The sequence below is a fragment of the Condylura cristata genome, unplaced genomic scaffold, assembly GCF_000260355.1.
Source record: "Condylura cristata isolate star-nosed mole 26May11 unplaced genomic scaffold, ConCri1.0 scaffold00030, whole genome shotgun sequence".
NCBI classification, from domain to species: Eukaryota; Metazoa; Chordata; class Mammalia; order Eulipotyphla; family Talpidae; genus Condylura; species Condylura cristata.
Genome location: NW_004567131.1, coordinates 24,995,175 through 25,011,775, shown reverse-complemented (window position 1 = coordinate 25,011,775; position 16,601 = coordinate 24,995,175). Strand labels below are relative to the sequence as shown.

The following is a 16,601-nucleotide window of genomic DNA, read 5'->3' as shown; positions in this document are numbered from 1 at the left end:
TATAGTATAGTATGGTATAGTATGGTATATATAGTATGGTATGGTATGGTATATATGGTATATATGGTATTATATGGTATGGTATGGTATAGTATAGTATAGTACAGTAATTAATATGACGTCTTCAGACAAAGTTCTAGCAGTTACCTGCCATAGGAAGGGACGTCACAGCAGCGTATGCCCCCAATTCTACCTGAGTATCTTCTTTAAACACACAGGTTTGCACAAAGGAGAAACTGGGGAGATGTGCATATCACACAGAGCGAGCAGTCCCCCCCAGTGGTGGTATTCCATGAGTTTTATATTTATGGTGCTATTTTTGTATTTTTTATACCTTCACAGAGAATATCTTAATTTTATTTTTATGTTTTTAAAAGATTTATTTGTGCATACAGAACTGGAGTACAGGCCAGAGGTGCAGGGGTGGTGACAGGATTCACCAGAGACAGGGTGAGGAGCAGAACAGGCAGATGGATGAAGTACACTGCTGAAGGGAGCAGCAGGCGGGTCAGGAGAGGTCTGTGGCACCATGTGGGTCACCTCTGGGACCGGGGATCGAACTCACACTTAAGTGGTGTTGGCTAGCTTGCAGTACTGAGCTCTAGCCCACTGCGTCACCTGGAAGGGCCTGAGAATATCTTAATTTTATAATGGAGAAGATATTTTAAAATCCTACACCCTGATGGCGGTGCTTCCATGATATTTCTTGCAGGCTGATGTAACACAAGAACATGCACTTGATTCTGGGGAGAGACGCAATGGTGTAACAAGGAGAAACTAATGAGAACTGGTAATCTCCTGAATTCTTTCAGATTTCCAGATGAAAAGAAGCACACATTTTAGTGAGAAAAACAGGAATGATGCAAAACTCTTAAAGAGAGGAATCAATAAAGGCAGCAAAAACTTTCCCTAAGCAGTTTTCCAGCTGCCAGAAATGTTTGCTCCTTGAGTCCAACTTAAATACTTGAGTCTTTCATTAAGTTCATCTGGGAAGGGCCTGAGTAGAACACATTTACTTAAAAAATGATTCCAAAAGGACTCAAAGTAACACATACAGGAGCAGCAAGGTAGAGGAATCAGAAGGACATGCATTTCTGCCTTAGGACAATGCAATTCTGAACAGTCTCCAGAGTAGACACTGCAGGTTTCTAAGACGCCCTGTGCTGGCCTATGTGCTACAGCGCAGAGATCTCTTCATCATGGCTCAGCAATCATGGGGACCTTTCCTTCCCCAGCACACAGCCTTTGAAGGCCTCAGAGGAGTGGCCACGTTGGGCTACTGGTAGCATGCCAAGTGCTTCACAGCTGTCTTTCACATGCCAGGCCTCAGCAGAATCAATGCAGAGCTGATGGTACCAAGTTCCTTGCTCTTGAGTGGCTGCCCAGCTAGAGCAGGACTCCCACCCTTCGCACGGCCCATTTAGAGCACTTAGGGGAGAAGGTGAAACACATTTTACGAATTTACGAAGAAACCAACAGACTAGACAGGGAACTTCATGCTACTTTTATGAGTCTAGCTGGCCAGCTTCCAGCATCCTCAGTCATTGCTCTGACCATCCCAGATTAAAGTCACCCTCAACAATAACCAAGACTAATCATCTCTGTCATTATTCAAAAAGACTACTTTTTAATGGCGAGATACTCAGGAAGGCAGATGTAGTAACCGCAGCATCTCAGAGTTAAGATCAAGCAGCCTGTGTGACATCACAATAAATGGGGTTTTCCTTTTAGAATCGATCCAGTTGTTTCATCATTGCTCCACATTCACAAGCATGAGCGTGTGGCTGGATACACATGCAGCATCCAGCATCATTTCCACGAGTAATAAAAATGACAGTGTGAGAGTTAGCTGCCTCTATCTTGGTACTAAGAATGTATTCTCATTTCTCAACCAAAGGCAGCCACACCCTCCTCCTTTCTCACAATATGAGGGTACCAGTGTACCTCGTCAAAACTCTTTTCATGGTGATACAAGTCTACATACCATCTATTAGGGTTCAATGCCCATGACTAATTTGAAAACTATCTTTCACGACTGAATGTCTTTACAAACACTCTATTCATATGATGTCTTTGGACCTCCCTGGTGGCGCAGCGGGTTAAAGCACAGCACTGAGAAGCTAAAGCCACTTCAGCATGAATTCGATCCCCGGCCAGGAGGTGACCCACATGGCGTGGTAGACCTCTCCTGACCTGCCTGCTGCTCCCCTCAACAGTGTACTTTGTCAGTCGGCCTGTTCTGTCCCCCAATCTATCTCTGGGGAATCCTCTCACAGCCCCTGCACCTCTGGCCTATACCCCAGCTCTGGATGCATAAATAAATAAAATCTTAAAAAATAATGTATTCCTTTGTAACCTCTTAAAACCTCTTAAACCATTAACTATGGTTTCTAATTCCATCACTCGCTGAAAAGGCTTTTTAGGAGGTGAACAGGGTCAGCTGACACCCCCATCAATGACATGGCTCCACCTCCATGTGACACAGGCCCTTGCCTGTCACTTCTTTTTTTTTCAGCCTCTTTGAAACCTGCCTCTCCTTCATCTTCTCCTCTTTTTGCTGCTCCATTTTACTTAATCTCTTTCCTAATTTCCTTCATGATTGATCTTTTAAATCCTGGAATACTCTGTCCTGGACCTGCTTCTCCTCATACCAGACATCCTTCTCGTGTTAAAGGGGATGAGGCACATTAACACAGAAGATGCAATAAAATGACCGATGATCACATCTGGGGTGAGTGTTCTGTAATGAGGGAATAATGGTTGTACCTATCCCTTGAAGACACATCAGGGATTCCTGAGTTCATGTATGGAAAGCTCTCAGAAGAATGCCTGGCACAGACGAAGCACCAGGGGTTCACCATCATGGTGAAGTTCATTGTTATCATCACCATCAGCATGACCGTCATTACAATGTCATCGAAAGTGAATGAAGTGGGAGAACATATAAATAACATGCATGTTGATTAGACCATATCCTGAGCTCAATTGCAGTTTTGCTTTGGAGCTATTTACTCATTATTTTTTGATCTACTAAAAAGTTAAGGGGTGAGTAGGGAACAGAATTTACTGAATTCAAAGAAACAGAGTGGAATGATGATTATAAGAGGGTGGAGGTAGGAGAAACAGGACCAAATGATTGGTCAGAAAGCACAATAAATAAATGCAATAAAATGACGGATGGTCACACCTGTGGATGAGTGTTCCGTCTCACCTGGAATGGGGGAATAATGACTAATAGTGGATACTAGTCATTTTTAGAACGGAATCCTCAGGAATCAAAAGTTCTAAGTAGGCTCCTTTATCTACTGCAACTTGACTGCACTATAACGGACAGACCACATGGTATGACGCAGACAGTGTACTTACTCATTTGTATACTATGAATGAATACAATGAACTATGACCACCACAGTCTTAGCTAGTCAAGTCTCTCCCGGCTCTTCATTATTTTGTTGGGTTTTCTTTTGTGAGTGTGTGTGTGTGTGTGTGTGTGTGTGTGTGTGTGATGAGATCACCTGAGCTCTACTCTCTTGGCAACTTTCAAGTGTATAATACAGGGTTATTAATTAAAATCATCATGCTGTACATTATCTCCAGGACTTAATTAATCTTCTAACTGGAAATTTGTGCTTTCTGACCAATTATTTAGTCCTGTTTTTCCTACCTCCAGCTTCTTGTAATCATCATTCCACTGTTTCTTTGAATTCAGTAAGTTCTGTTCCCCACTCATCCCTTTACTTCTTAGTAAATAAAAAAATAAACAATGAAATAGCTCCAAAACAAACTGGCAATTGAGCTCAAGATATATTTAGCAATTTTCATGAAATAATTCTCTGGCCATACCATGGTCACTGATTGATTTCTGAGTGAACCAATAAATCCAGTGGGAACTGGAGTGCTGGAAGGGTTAATCTGTCTTTATAGTTGAACTTAGCTAGTGTGTCCCCATGACCAACAGAGATCTCAACTCAAGCTCCAAATTCTATCCTCTCTACTATACAACACTCTGTGGCTTCTCTAAATGAGGGGTTTCGCCCAACGTGCTACATGTTTCCTGTGTAATTCAGAAACCTAGCATATGTCTCTGGTAACAATTTCTATTTCTAACCCAAGAGAGGTAGCTCTCATCTGCTTACCCAAATGTACATGCAGGGTGAGATGTACATTAAATATATCTAGATATTAGCAATCTTTCCTGGGCATATGACTGAGGCTTTAGGAAGCGGGTGCTGGCATTTGAAAAGCAGACCTGCCCACGTACACTTCCCCCACTGCTGACTCCCTCTGGGCTCAGCCATTCCCACCCATTCCACACGGCAGCTGGCCCGAGTTCCCTTCTGGCGGAGGACCTCACAGCCATTTCACTGGGCACTTAGAATAGCACCAAAGTTCCTTACTGGGGCATTTCCTAGCGTTTCTCTCATCCTGAAGGCTCTTCCCTCCCTGTTCCTAAGTCATCCTTTTGGCCTTAACTTGTGTCACTTCTCAGGTTACAGATCTGCTGGTTTAAACATTTATCCGGCACTTTTGCTTTATAACCAACACTGAAATAACTCATTCCCCTTCCTCAATTGTCCTTTCATATTTTTTTTAAAAAAATTTATTTATTCATGCATACAGAACTGGGTACAGGTCAGAGGTGCAGGGGTGGTGAGAGGCTTCACTAGAGACAGAGACAGAGCGGGGAACAGAACAGATCGACAAAGTATACTGCTGAGGGGAGCAGCGGGCGAGACAGGAGAGGTCTGCTGCGCTACGCTCATCACCTCCGGGGTTGGGGATCGAACAAGCATTGAGGCAGGCTGCAGCTAGCTTGCAGTGCTGTGCCCTAACCTTTTGTACCACCAGGGAGGGTCTTCAATTTTCCTTTTAGGATTAGAAGTTCCAGGAAGGAGGCCTGGTCTGAATGACGCCCACTATTTTTGCACAGCATCGGGTACAAATATATTTATTGGCAAATAAGTGGAAATAAGTGAGTGAATGAATGAAGACTGAAGAGCGGGAACAATGCTTAGGCCCCCTGAATGAATGGCTAGTCTGGGGCACTGGCATTAACTAGACACGGTTCAGCAGTAGAGGGAATTATCTGGCACGTCACTGAAATCACACCCCACAGGAAGCAAGGGAAAGGCTCAGTACTTCTGAAATAAGTCAGGGCTAATCAAATGCAGCCTGCAGGCCTCCTGGAGCTTCGAAAATACTTACCGGCACTGTCTGTGTGGTTCTTATTGGCTGTGGTTTTCATCATTTTCTCGCTGAATAAAAGAAAAAGAGAATCAGCTATATAGTTGCCTCAAAATGCCCTCTTTTTTTGCCCTTTGTGTTCATTATTCTAAGCAATTAGCAGCAGCTAGTGATGGGATTAAGCAATGAGGGTATTTCAGCATCAGCGCTCTTTAGGTCACAATGGAAAAGGCTTCCCAGGTGTGCCTCTGACACTGCAGGTGGGATATGGCTGAAGGCACTCATGACTTTCGGATGACGCGAACGTGACGATGCATGACGTGTGGATGGCGCCTGCAGGCACTGGCAGTGGTCCAGGAAGCCACATGCACTGGAAAGCCCTTTAACCCTTCTTGGGCCAAATGTTACCTTCGACCGAGAATTACCAAAAGGAAAACACACACACACACACACACACACACACACACACACACACCATGATTTATAGGGATGTACATATTGTCAGCCTTGAAATGAGTGCAAGAAAACAGATTTGAATGCATGAAAGAAGTAAATGATTAACGAGAAACAGACTGAATTAGTTTTAGTTGGTTGGCTTTCTTCTTTTTTACCTAGATGCATCTTTGCTATTACTTGTAATGGGCCCTTTAAAAAGCGCAGACTGAACAAGGCCAGTTAAACTGGCAATCTGTTTCTCCATGGCTTGCATCCTTTCTCTGTAAAACAAGAGAATTGTTTGTTAAAGCTCTACTGCCTGAAAGGACTGATTTTTCTAGGTGAATGATCAGCTGAGGATTATAAAAGTACCACCTCACAGGCCACCAAAGTTCAGCCCAGCCTGGCTCAGGGAATGTGAAGCACCTGCAAATCCCTGCAGAGCTCACAAGTCAATGATCAGAACTGAGCATTAACCCAGCGAGCTCGCTGAACAGACACTGGACTGGCCAGCAGAGGCTTTCTGGGAAATGGAAGAGCGTCTCCCTTGGAGAGGATTCTGTTTGCACTGTCATATGCTCTTGGGCCTCTCTGCCCTGTGGTGGCATTAATGGTTTCTGAGACCAGCCCAGTGGTAAGCACTTCTGCGTTGTACTAGACAGCTTTGGTTAGGAAGCAGCTAAATGGGTTTTGTGGCCGTGCAGAGTGGGATAGAAAGCTGTGGGGTCAACATAAGCACACGCAGAAGACAGTAATATTAAGAAATGTCAAAAGTAGGCACATCCGCAGCTATTAAGAACACAGAGCATCTGATGGGAAAGAAATGGCAGACAGGATTCCAGCGTTGGTGATAGCCACCGTCCCGATGAAGGTGTAATCAGGGCTCTTTCTAACCCCTCCCAGATCAACCACTTCCATTACTCTGTCCAACAAAGGAGAGCAGCAGCATTAACAATGGATACAACGGTGTTTCTGACTCCAGGATTCGTTTGAGGGTGATTATCTGATTTAATAATTCATAAATAAGAAGGTCTTCCCTGATTCAGGACACTGATCCCATGTCGTGCATCAACATGGCTGCTCTGCAGGGGAGACAGATTCCCCACAGGCTTCTGCAGGTCACCTCCCTGTGGCATTTTCCTGGGCTCAGTGGGCACTTGGCTTCTTGACAGGCATCACCCAGGCAGTGGTGATGCAGAAGATTTTAGGATGCAGAAGACAACCTCAAAACAGCAGCCCACTCTCCTGAGTCCCTGGGGGTGATGTTGACAGAGTGGCAGAACCTTCTGAGATGGGTTTGGATGCTCTAGAGCAAAAGCCCTGTGCTCAGTGTCTCAGTGAGGCCATCTGGAAGGAGACGTGGTCTAGCAGCCTTGAGCATTCAGGACACTTGAGCTTGACGGTCAAAGATTCTCAAGCTGCTCAAGAAGCAGCAGGGCCTGCAGGGAGCTCGTGTTGCGCACTGACTACCACCACCAGCACCAGCCCAACCAAAGCCACTTCACGAAAACACAATTCTTTTGACACATGGTAATGAGAAAACTTTCCCCCCCTATTTAATCATCAAAGTGTTTCTGGTTTCAGGATTCATTTGAGGGAGATTATCTGATTTATAAATTCATAAATAAGATTGTCTTTCCATTTCATGGTTGGTAATCTGGAAACAATTTTATGGTTTAACTAAATTACGGCAACTGGAAACTTAGGCAGCTTTCCCCATGATGAAATGTTATGAAGTATGTTTTAATGTGAAAGGGGAAAAGGAGAAATGCAGTGGAAGAAAAGAAATTAAATACAACCCTGTCATTTTATTGCAGAGGCGATTTCAAATGATAATCATCAGAATACTAAAGATGTTTCAGCTAATTCTTGCCAATACCACTTGGTTGAAGGTATTATGGGACTGTTCTAATTACTGTTGAAAGGATGGTTTAGAAGTGATTTCATAAACTATTTTATATCATTTCATAAACCACATTTCTGTGATTAGTATGTGTGGGTAACTAGTTATTTAGTACCCTAAGTTAGCCTGGCTAAATGAATCTTTTTGAACCCAAGCATAATATTAATAAAAATATTATTGATATTAGCTCCAACCCGGGAAGTGCTGATCCCAGTATTTAGGCCCTTGTTGCTACAACTGGCTTCCTGCAAGCCCCATTCTGTGAGGATGAAGTACACCCAGGCTACTTGTGGTCTGCTGTGTACAGAGTACAGGGGAGGAAAATAAATCTAATTTTCGGGGCTAGGGTATGGTTTTAGACAGTAACTCCACTTTTGTCCAGCTTCTCAATTCATTATTTTTTGACTAGGAACTTGTCTGTTCTGGCTGAGGCCTCCTTCAACCTGAATTAAGTCCTGATCATTGTATATCCAAATCCTGATCATTGTATACCTAAATCAATCAATGACTACTCAAAAGAAGTCAATACTCTCACCCAGATGACACTGGCAATTCTCAAGGGTTTTATAAATATCCACAAGAAGAGCTAGGAGAGTGGGCAGAAACCAGCCAACTGAGCTTATGTGATCAGCCCTCCGCCAGAACACTCGCCTTCCTCAGCAGTGAAAGTCAGAGGCATGGGGGTACTTATTACTGTGGCTAGCTTACCCACATGACTACGTCTCCATTTTGTGAGGTTTTTTTTCCTGTTTCTTCCCTGCCATCTCCTCTTCCTGGCAGCAAATGAAAAGAGGTCAAGGAGTCATCAACAAACATTTCTGAGCGCTGAATATGAGTGCAGCACCTTGCTAGCTGCTGGGAATGTAAGGGGCAAACCATCGTCATTCTCAAGCAGTGCTTCTCTTTCACAAAGTAAGTTTTCTGGGTGAAATCTAAGTGAGTTAAATCCTTCAGTTTTGGCAGTGCTGAAGGTATTTTCCAGAACTGAAAAGTGAACAGGCTTAAAGCTCGGCTATGCCCCTGTTTGCTCATGTCCTGATTCTCTAGTATGAGGAGGAAAAAAATCCAAAGTAATTAAATATGCTGTTTTCAGATGGGTTCACCAGAACACTGGAATTCAAATTATCTGAATTTATGGTAAGGCTTCCGATATACTCTGAGCATTGAGCTTTCTATTTCTAACCAAAGTTAAACGGTTGGTGAATTATATGATTAAAATTTTCCAATAAATTTTACTTTCCTTTGAAACAGCTAGAGTTTCCGAGGAGATGTAGATGGAGATGGTGGTGACTGCAATGGTTTAAAACGAGCCACACCTCTAAATAATTCCTGTACATTAACACAGCCCACCCCCACGTGGCGAGTTATTTAGGAGTCCGACCGCATCTTGTACTTTTTCTTGCACTCTCAGTGCTTAGGTGAGGCACAAGAGCCATGAAAAAATATCTTTTTAACCCTGATCTTGAAGATTGTTATTTCTCTCCGATTCTCTGCTCAAGGAGAAGAAAGGCCATGTATGTTCTACGTTTCCTACGTCACATCAGTCCATCACTTGTCCACGTCTTAACATCTCCCTTGCTTCTGAATTCTAAATTACTCATCTGTAAGTTCTTGACCAGAGTCCAGAACTCACATCCTTGGATGACTTCAGCATGGAAGCTGTCTCATATCTGTCACACCCTGGTTCTGCTTCTTTTACAACTTCAGCATCTGCACCAATAACCCTTTCAAGGTTGGCATTATAGAGCCTGAAACTCTTCTTCATAGACCCACACTAACATTAAATTCTCACTTTGTATGGATTTACTGACACAGTCTGACACTCTATAATCCTCTTTACTTATAGTCATCTTTGGTTGTGTTTGCTTTTCTTTCTCATGCCAATCTCTTTTATTTCCTGCACACCCAGCCATCAAGACTGCCTGGAAATTCCCTTTCATGTTCCTGCTCCTCCTCCCAGTGGACCTGGACCTCCTCTCTCTCTCCACACGCACTCCCTCCGCAGCCCTAATGGGAGATCCTTCTGCTTTTTGCCTCCTCCTTGGCTACACTGTACGGGCTCTGCTTTCTGAGAGGATGGGAACAAATGGCCCCATCATGTCCCTTCTAATCCTTCTCACATCACTTCATTTAGTGATGTTTCAGGGAGGAAAACTAGGGTATCTTCTTATCAGGAAACCAAGTTTTCCCCACATCAGGAAAAAACAATGATCAAAGCAAAGATGTTCATCTAGAATGTTCTCTATTTTATTTACAACCCACAAAGGTGTATACATTGATGACACCCGCAAAAAAATAAGAAGAAATGAAGCCCCATTTACAAAGGCTTGGAGAAAATAAACTATTCCTCATCAACAATTCTTCACACATCAGGACTGAATGATGTTTACCCTGAAGGCCTTGGGTGACATTTGATCCCAATTTCAGTTCATCAGTCACCTCTGAGCATAAGCACTGTGATAGGCATGGAGGGTCAGTGTGGCCCATCTTTCTTTTTGACCCAGGCTTAGGAAGGCCCAGCCTGAGTGGGCACAGGTGGCTTGACGCTGTGAGGTGTGTGGGCTCTCAGTGGTCAAGTGTTCCTGGATGATGCTAACAGAGCAGTCAGCTTGGGAAGACCGGCTCCTTTTAAGAGGAGCCATGTGGATAAAGTAAAAAAAAAAAAAAAAAAAAAGGTAGAATTTAGCAGGAGGAAGGAGGAGGAGGAAGGAGAAAGAGTGGAGGAGGGTGTTCTAAAGAAAGCTCTATGGCCAGGGAAGAAACATTAAACTAAATATAATTTAATGGAAACAAAAATACCGCAACAAGGATGAACCTAGATTTGTTCTTACATGGGCGGGGCCCTTCTTTCATGCACTCATCCAACAATGTTAGCTGACACCTGCTGTGTATTAGGCCGTGTTCTAGGTCCTGGGGATGCGGAAGTGAACAAAACAGCAAAAACCCTGGCCACGGGAGGGTTCTTCTTCTGACAACAAGAGGACAAAAACTTAATCTTACACACTAGTGAATATAAAGGCAAAAAGCAAAGCCAGGTGGGGAACAGGGGAGGGATTTCAAATTTTGATAAGGTGTCCAGAGACAGCCTCACTGAAAAGTAACTTTTGCATAAAGACCTAAGAGGAGTGTGAGAGGGAACACACCAAGCATTCAGTCCGGGCCAGGAACACCCCAGTTGTGGAAGGAACAGACGCTCTCAACAAAGGCAGACACATGCTTGGCCGGGCTGAGAGCAGCTGGGCGGGGGGCGAGGGGCCGGGCTCCTAGAGCAGAGTGTGGGGAAAAGGATACAGGAGATGATGACAGGAAGGCAGCAGAGCTGCCTTGTCAGGAACCCTGGGGATCATCTTCCAAACCAGGATAGTGAAGGGGGCGCCACAGATCACTGCAGAAGGACACAGGGGTAGACAGCACAGACCCAGCCCAGCAGAGCAGCAGCTTCTCCCTACTTGGGGTCCTTTGACTGACTCTGGCTTTGAGCCCAGTGGGGGCCGCCATGGAGGATGAGTGGAGGAGCAAGGTGAAGGCTCTGGCTTCTCTGCTGCAAACAGATGGAAGCTGGGCAGGATCAGAGTGGGGACAGCAGGTCGAGTGAGCAGGGGCAGCGTGAGGTGGACATCCGTGGCTGTAGTTAAGGAATCCTTGGACACAAAGGTGCTGCTTCTACTCATTTCTTCCCTCCCCAGTCAGTCAGAGAGCAGAGCACAGCCCCGAAGGAGGCAGGAAGCAAAAGACTCCTGCCTGGATGGTGAAGGAGGGGGCGAGGAGCAGGAAAATGAAAAGGACTTTCCCAACAGTGCTGATGACATGACGGGTGTGCAGGCCATAAAGGGGCTCCGAAGAGCTGATCTGTGTGAGTGAGAAACAGTTCTCCTACGGCCCCCACTCCTGTGAACCCCTGTTAAATAGGTGTCCATTCTCTAACACCGAAGGCCGCCTCTGAAATTCTGCCGTGTGTACAATTTTACAAGCCCGGGATTTTTTTAGTTGGAGGCACCTTGTCTCGGCCCCACAGTTTCCTTTCCTTCCGGCTCAGTGATCTTGGCAGAGCGGGAGACAAAGGCCGGGGTGGGGGCAGGCCAGGCAGGTCGGGCAAGGCCCAGCCCCACCCAGGCCTGTGCACCAACGTGCTCGGTCATGGGTTTCCGACTTGCCAGCAGACTTCTGCCCTGCATGGCAGAGGCCCTTGGGATTGCTCCAGGAGCCTTTAATCTACTTTATAACCAGCTTCTGGCTGGGACCAGAATATGATCTCAAGTGAGGCAGGAAGGCGCATACTCAGATCTCAAGGGGCAGCCACTGTGGTGGCCCTCTGCCAGGGCTTTGTGACCCATGTCACTAAGACTCTTATTTGCAGAGAACCTTTCAGTCCACCGAAAGGACACAGAACCCTGGCAGGCCACAGCTGGTGTTCCCGCATGCCAGCAACGCCACTGAGACTGGCGTTCTCCTGAGGACAGACACGCCAGGCAGACCCCTGGCCTTGATGCTCCCAGCTCGACTCTGTGCCTCTTACCCCCCACAGTGACTCACCGAGGGGTGACGAATTCACTGTGGGGTGACCGAATTCACTTCCTGGTGACAGGAGCCTTCAATCCACAAGGCAAAACCACACCCTGATTTATGAAATCACCTACTTTGCATTTTCCTTGCCCTCCTGAAGGTAATTTTTAATATGAATATTCATGCTCTGAAAGTGATATCTCTCTCTTTCATTTTGGCGCTGGTACAAACCAGTACGAACAGCCATTGGTAACTGTTCTGGGCTACCTGAACACGGGTCACAATTTACCTTCCCACAAGAGAGGGTTTCTGAGGTTTTGGAAAAGAATGCTTGGAGCTGAGGCAGGGGAATGTGCTTTTGATCTGTAAATCTTAGGGTGGACTCAAAAAAGTAAGATCACGACTCATAAAAAGGAGGAAGATGTTGCCAATACTCGATCGCTCTCACGTTCTTCTCTTTGTATTCTTTGTCTTAAGGATCTAAGGTGCTGTGCTCATGGGTGTCAGGGATGCAATATCTTTATTACAAAGATAAAAAATGATTCATGGCGGTGAAAACATTTCACCAGTAGCTCCAGTCACTGGGCCTCCAGGAAGTTTTTTAATTGTCTGCTTTTCTTGCAAAGCCAGGAATTAGCGCAGTGGTCTCAGATTTTTCAGCTCTGAAGATGGACAGGGAGGGATAGGAGGAATTTACTGATAGCACCAGTTGGTCCTGTGAAAGTGTAGTGGGCAGGGCTCTCCCTGGTGGCGCAATGGGTTAAGCACCGCATTAGGAAGCTCTTCAAAGCTACTGCAGCACAAGTTCAATCCCCCCACCAGGGAGCTGACCCACATGGAGCAGCAGACCTCTCCTGACCCGCCCACTGCTCCCCTCAGCAGTGTACTTTGTCGGCCTGCCTGTTCTGCTCCCCACTCTATTTCTGGTGAATCTTCTCACCCACCACTCCTCTGGCCTGTATCCCAGTTCTGAAAGCATAAATAAATAAATAGTAAAGAAAGAAAGAAAGAAAGTGTAGTGGGCAATGAAGACTCCTTAAGAGTTGCAATTAAATTGAAATGTTCAAATACATGTATAGACTTGTTTATATTTTTGAATCCTTTCACTCATGAAAACTCAGAAATTTAGGAGGACAACTAACAAGAGAGACTGAAGTGTGGACTGAACATCAGCAGAGCCAGAATTATCCAGGTGCTGAGTCATGCTAATTCTGTCCTGGCCTGATCCTGTCACCTTTCCTGGAGGTCAAATCTGGAGCTGCAGATTCCTCTTCTCTATGAAGAAAGAAGAGGCAAGGAAAGGGAAGTGTCCGAAACTCAGTGTTTAGTTACTTTGGCTGTTATTTTCTGTTTTCAGAACTAAAGCTTCTGATTGACAGCACCTTGTAAATATTCAAAGGACATAGAGGGTGTATTTTCATTTCACCTAATTAGTGACAGACGATGGTTGCTCCATTTGAGAAATTGGTTTGAATAAAGTAACCCAGGCTTTGTGACAGTTATTCCACTATTTTGGGTAGAATATTTCTTGTGTAAGGGTAGGACTCTCTTCATAATTTTGCTACTTCGTGAAATTTCACTTTTATCAGAAAGCTACTGTCTGAGTCAGCATTCTAAGGAATGACGACCAAATATGACTTCACCAAGAAGCTATGTTCCTTTGCATGGGATAATAATTAGGCATGTTGGTACTTACTTGGTTTCAGAGACTGGCAAAGCAGCATGCCCAGAAGTTAATTTTATAGGGATGGTAATGATAGAAATATAACAAATTCTGGGTAAAGAACAGTCTCTCTTCCAACATTGTATCCTCTCATTCCATTAGGTACAAACCATAAATTCAAGTTCCTTTGGATATTCTCAAGAAAGTTCTTTGGCCAGTGGAGTCTGGGTAAGTGTTCCCTTTTCTGCATTCATAGCAATTACTGTCTGTATCACTTCTTTGGAATGAGTCATGTACAAGCAGTCCCCAAATTATGACAGGCTTGTAATTGAAAAGTTTACTTGTGCTTTCATTGTTTAGAACTTGGAATAAGTGGTGGTTGGGTTTCCAGCTGGTCCATGGAAGCCTCTTTAACCTACGATGTATTATTAGTTCTATCATTGTTCCTCATTGTTTTCAAGCAAAAACGTGTCCTGACTTTGCAGCTGGACTTGGAGCTGCTAAAAATGGACCTCCTCTCCCTGCACCCTGCCTGAAACTCCACTTCCCCCCTTATAACTTGGAATGTCTCCTTCCTTTTCTCTGCTTCATTTGGATATGCTGTGGCTCTCAGGGTGACAAGGAGAGCACCCCTAAGCATCACACAGGAATGAAAACCTATTGTGGCTTTTACTGCCAAAGAGCTGTTTAGTAGGTGTTCAGAACTCAAAGCTTCCTACAGGTAACCACAGTGTAGCTTTTATGTTTATGTTATGCTTTCAATGGTTTGTGTCTGTCTTTTCAGTTAATACTCTTGTTCTGAGGACCACATCTAAGCTTCTTTGTATCCTACAATGTGTCCAGTTTCCAGCTAAGCATGCAAGAGGAACTCGACAAAGATTTATTGATCAATCATTAAAACTAGTGAGACAAGGTTTGACTCAGCCAGGCATTATTAGGCATTGAAACTAAAACCCTAATAATTTCTACTATACCTGATTAGGTGTCTTTATTATGCGTTATCAAGTTCAGGTGCAATTTTAAAAAGATACTCCAATTCTGTACTGTCATTTCATTCCTGGACCAAAGAAGAGGTATAGCATGACTCCCCCCTCCTGAAATAATTTAAGTCTTTGATATTCTAAGCATTTGAACATAGATCTTTATGTCCAGTTAGTTTTATTCTCTGTCCACACTTAGTTTTACTCGCTCTTGCACCACACTCATTTGCTCTGTGATCTTTCTAGTATTAAATTTAAAAGTCTGTCTCTGGAAAAGGGAACTCTTGTACACTACTGAAAGGAGTGGAAATTGGTGCAGCCACTGTGGAGAACAGTATGGAGAATCTTAAAAGGTTAAGAATAAAACTGCCATATGACACAGCTATTCCACCTTTGGTTATTTGAAGAAAATAAAAACATTAATTTGAAAAGATATATGCATGCTACTGCATCAAAATTTACAATTGCCAAGGCAGGGAAACAACCTAAGTGTCCAGTTAACAGGTAAACTGACAATGAAGATGTGGCTTATACATAATTGAATCGTATTTAGCCACAGGAAAGAATGAAGCTTGCCATTTGCAACAACGTGGATGGACTTTGAGGGTATAATGCTAAGTGAAAAAGGTCAAATGGAGAAATGCAAATGTCATATGATTTCACTCATGTGTGGAAGATAAAGCAAACCAAGCAAACTAAAAAACAAAGTTTTAGATCTACAGAAGAGATTAAAAGAGGGCTAAAAAGGGAAAGACATTCAAGGGGTCAATTATATGCTAATGGAGAAAGTTAGGTATTCTACTTTGATCATTAATTATTAAAGCACAGATAGATGTTGAATTACAATGTTATACACCCGAAATGTATAAGCCAATAGCACCTCACAAAACAAAAACAAAAACAACAACAAACTTCCCTGCTTCTTTAGGCACAGTGTGTGGTCCTAACCTTTCTGTGTATGCATCTCTCTGTCGAGTAGCATTTAGTGGAGTACTATGCTCAAAGCAGAAACTCTAGGATTCTATTGTGGCAAGCATGGCTGAGGCACTTGGCTGTAATGAGTTGCTCTCTATGAGATCAAGGTTCCTATTGTTCCTGTTTTGCAGATAGTAAACTGAGGGCCAGGAACCAATCATTTGTCAGAAGTCCCACCTGCTAGCAAGTTTTAGAACTGGGATTTGAACCCAGGCAGTCTCAATTTACACTCTTAACTCTAAACATACTTTTTCCTCAACACATGGTGGTCAACAGACTGGCTGAACAGAGAGCAATAGTAGAAAGTTCTAATAATAATGATGTTGCTTTACTAAGACATAAAGAGCAGAGATAAAGTAGTAATTTTCAAGATCCATGTTTTAGGAATATCACAATTGGGATTCTTTGAGCACACGTGATTTCCTTACATTATTAAGTAGAAAAATCCCCAATTTCCTTGACAGTGGCACCTCTCAACCATGGGCATTTATCACCCTGGGAGGCATCGGTAATGTCTGGGCATATCTTGATTGTCTTGAGTGAGGGTGGCCTGGGGAGTAGTTTGGTACCATGCTGTAGAGTGGAGATAGGAAATACTGCTGAGCATCCTAAAATGCATGAGAGCCGCCCCCGCACCCCCACCCCCAGCAATTTCCAACTCCATATACTAACAGTGCAGGAGTGAAGAAACCTTGTTCTAGAAAGTTCACAAGTAGAAGTAAACTTAGCAGACTTGTGCTGTGACTCACTTTTGACTAAGCATGAAGGTAAAGGAAAAGGATAATTATTCTTGTTCAATCTTTCAGCCTCATTTCTAGCAGGATGAAGCAGAGTCTGAAAACCTTCCAAGGTCTGCCTTTCACAGTGAACATTTTTCAAAAACATGCATCTGAATGTAGACTTTCACTCAACCGACTGTTAAACCAATGGTCTGTTCTATTCTTCAAAGCTCCTAACA

The 16,601-nt window shown here is 43.9% G+C and overlaps 1 protein-coding gene across 6 annotated transcripts in view; it reads right to left on the bottom strand.

Annotated features, from left to right (window-relative positions):
- Nucleotides 1–16,601, bottom strand: part of KIAA1217 (KIAA1217 ortholog) — a 396,114-nt gene that overhangs the window by 37,992 nt on the left and 341,521 nt on the right. For all 6 annotated transcript variants that reach the window (XM_012731298.1, XM_012731297.1, XM_012731301.1 and 3 more), the window contains one exon: nt 5,206–5,255. In XM_012731298.1, the coding sequence (XP_012586752.1) occupies nt 5,206–5,255 (50 nt within the window). The remainder of the gene's footprint in view (nt 1–5,205; nt 5,256–16,601) is intronic.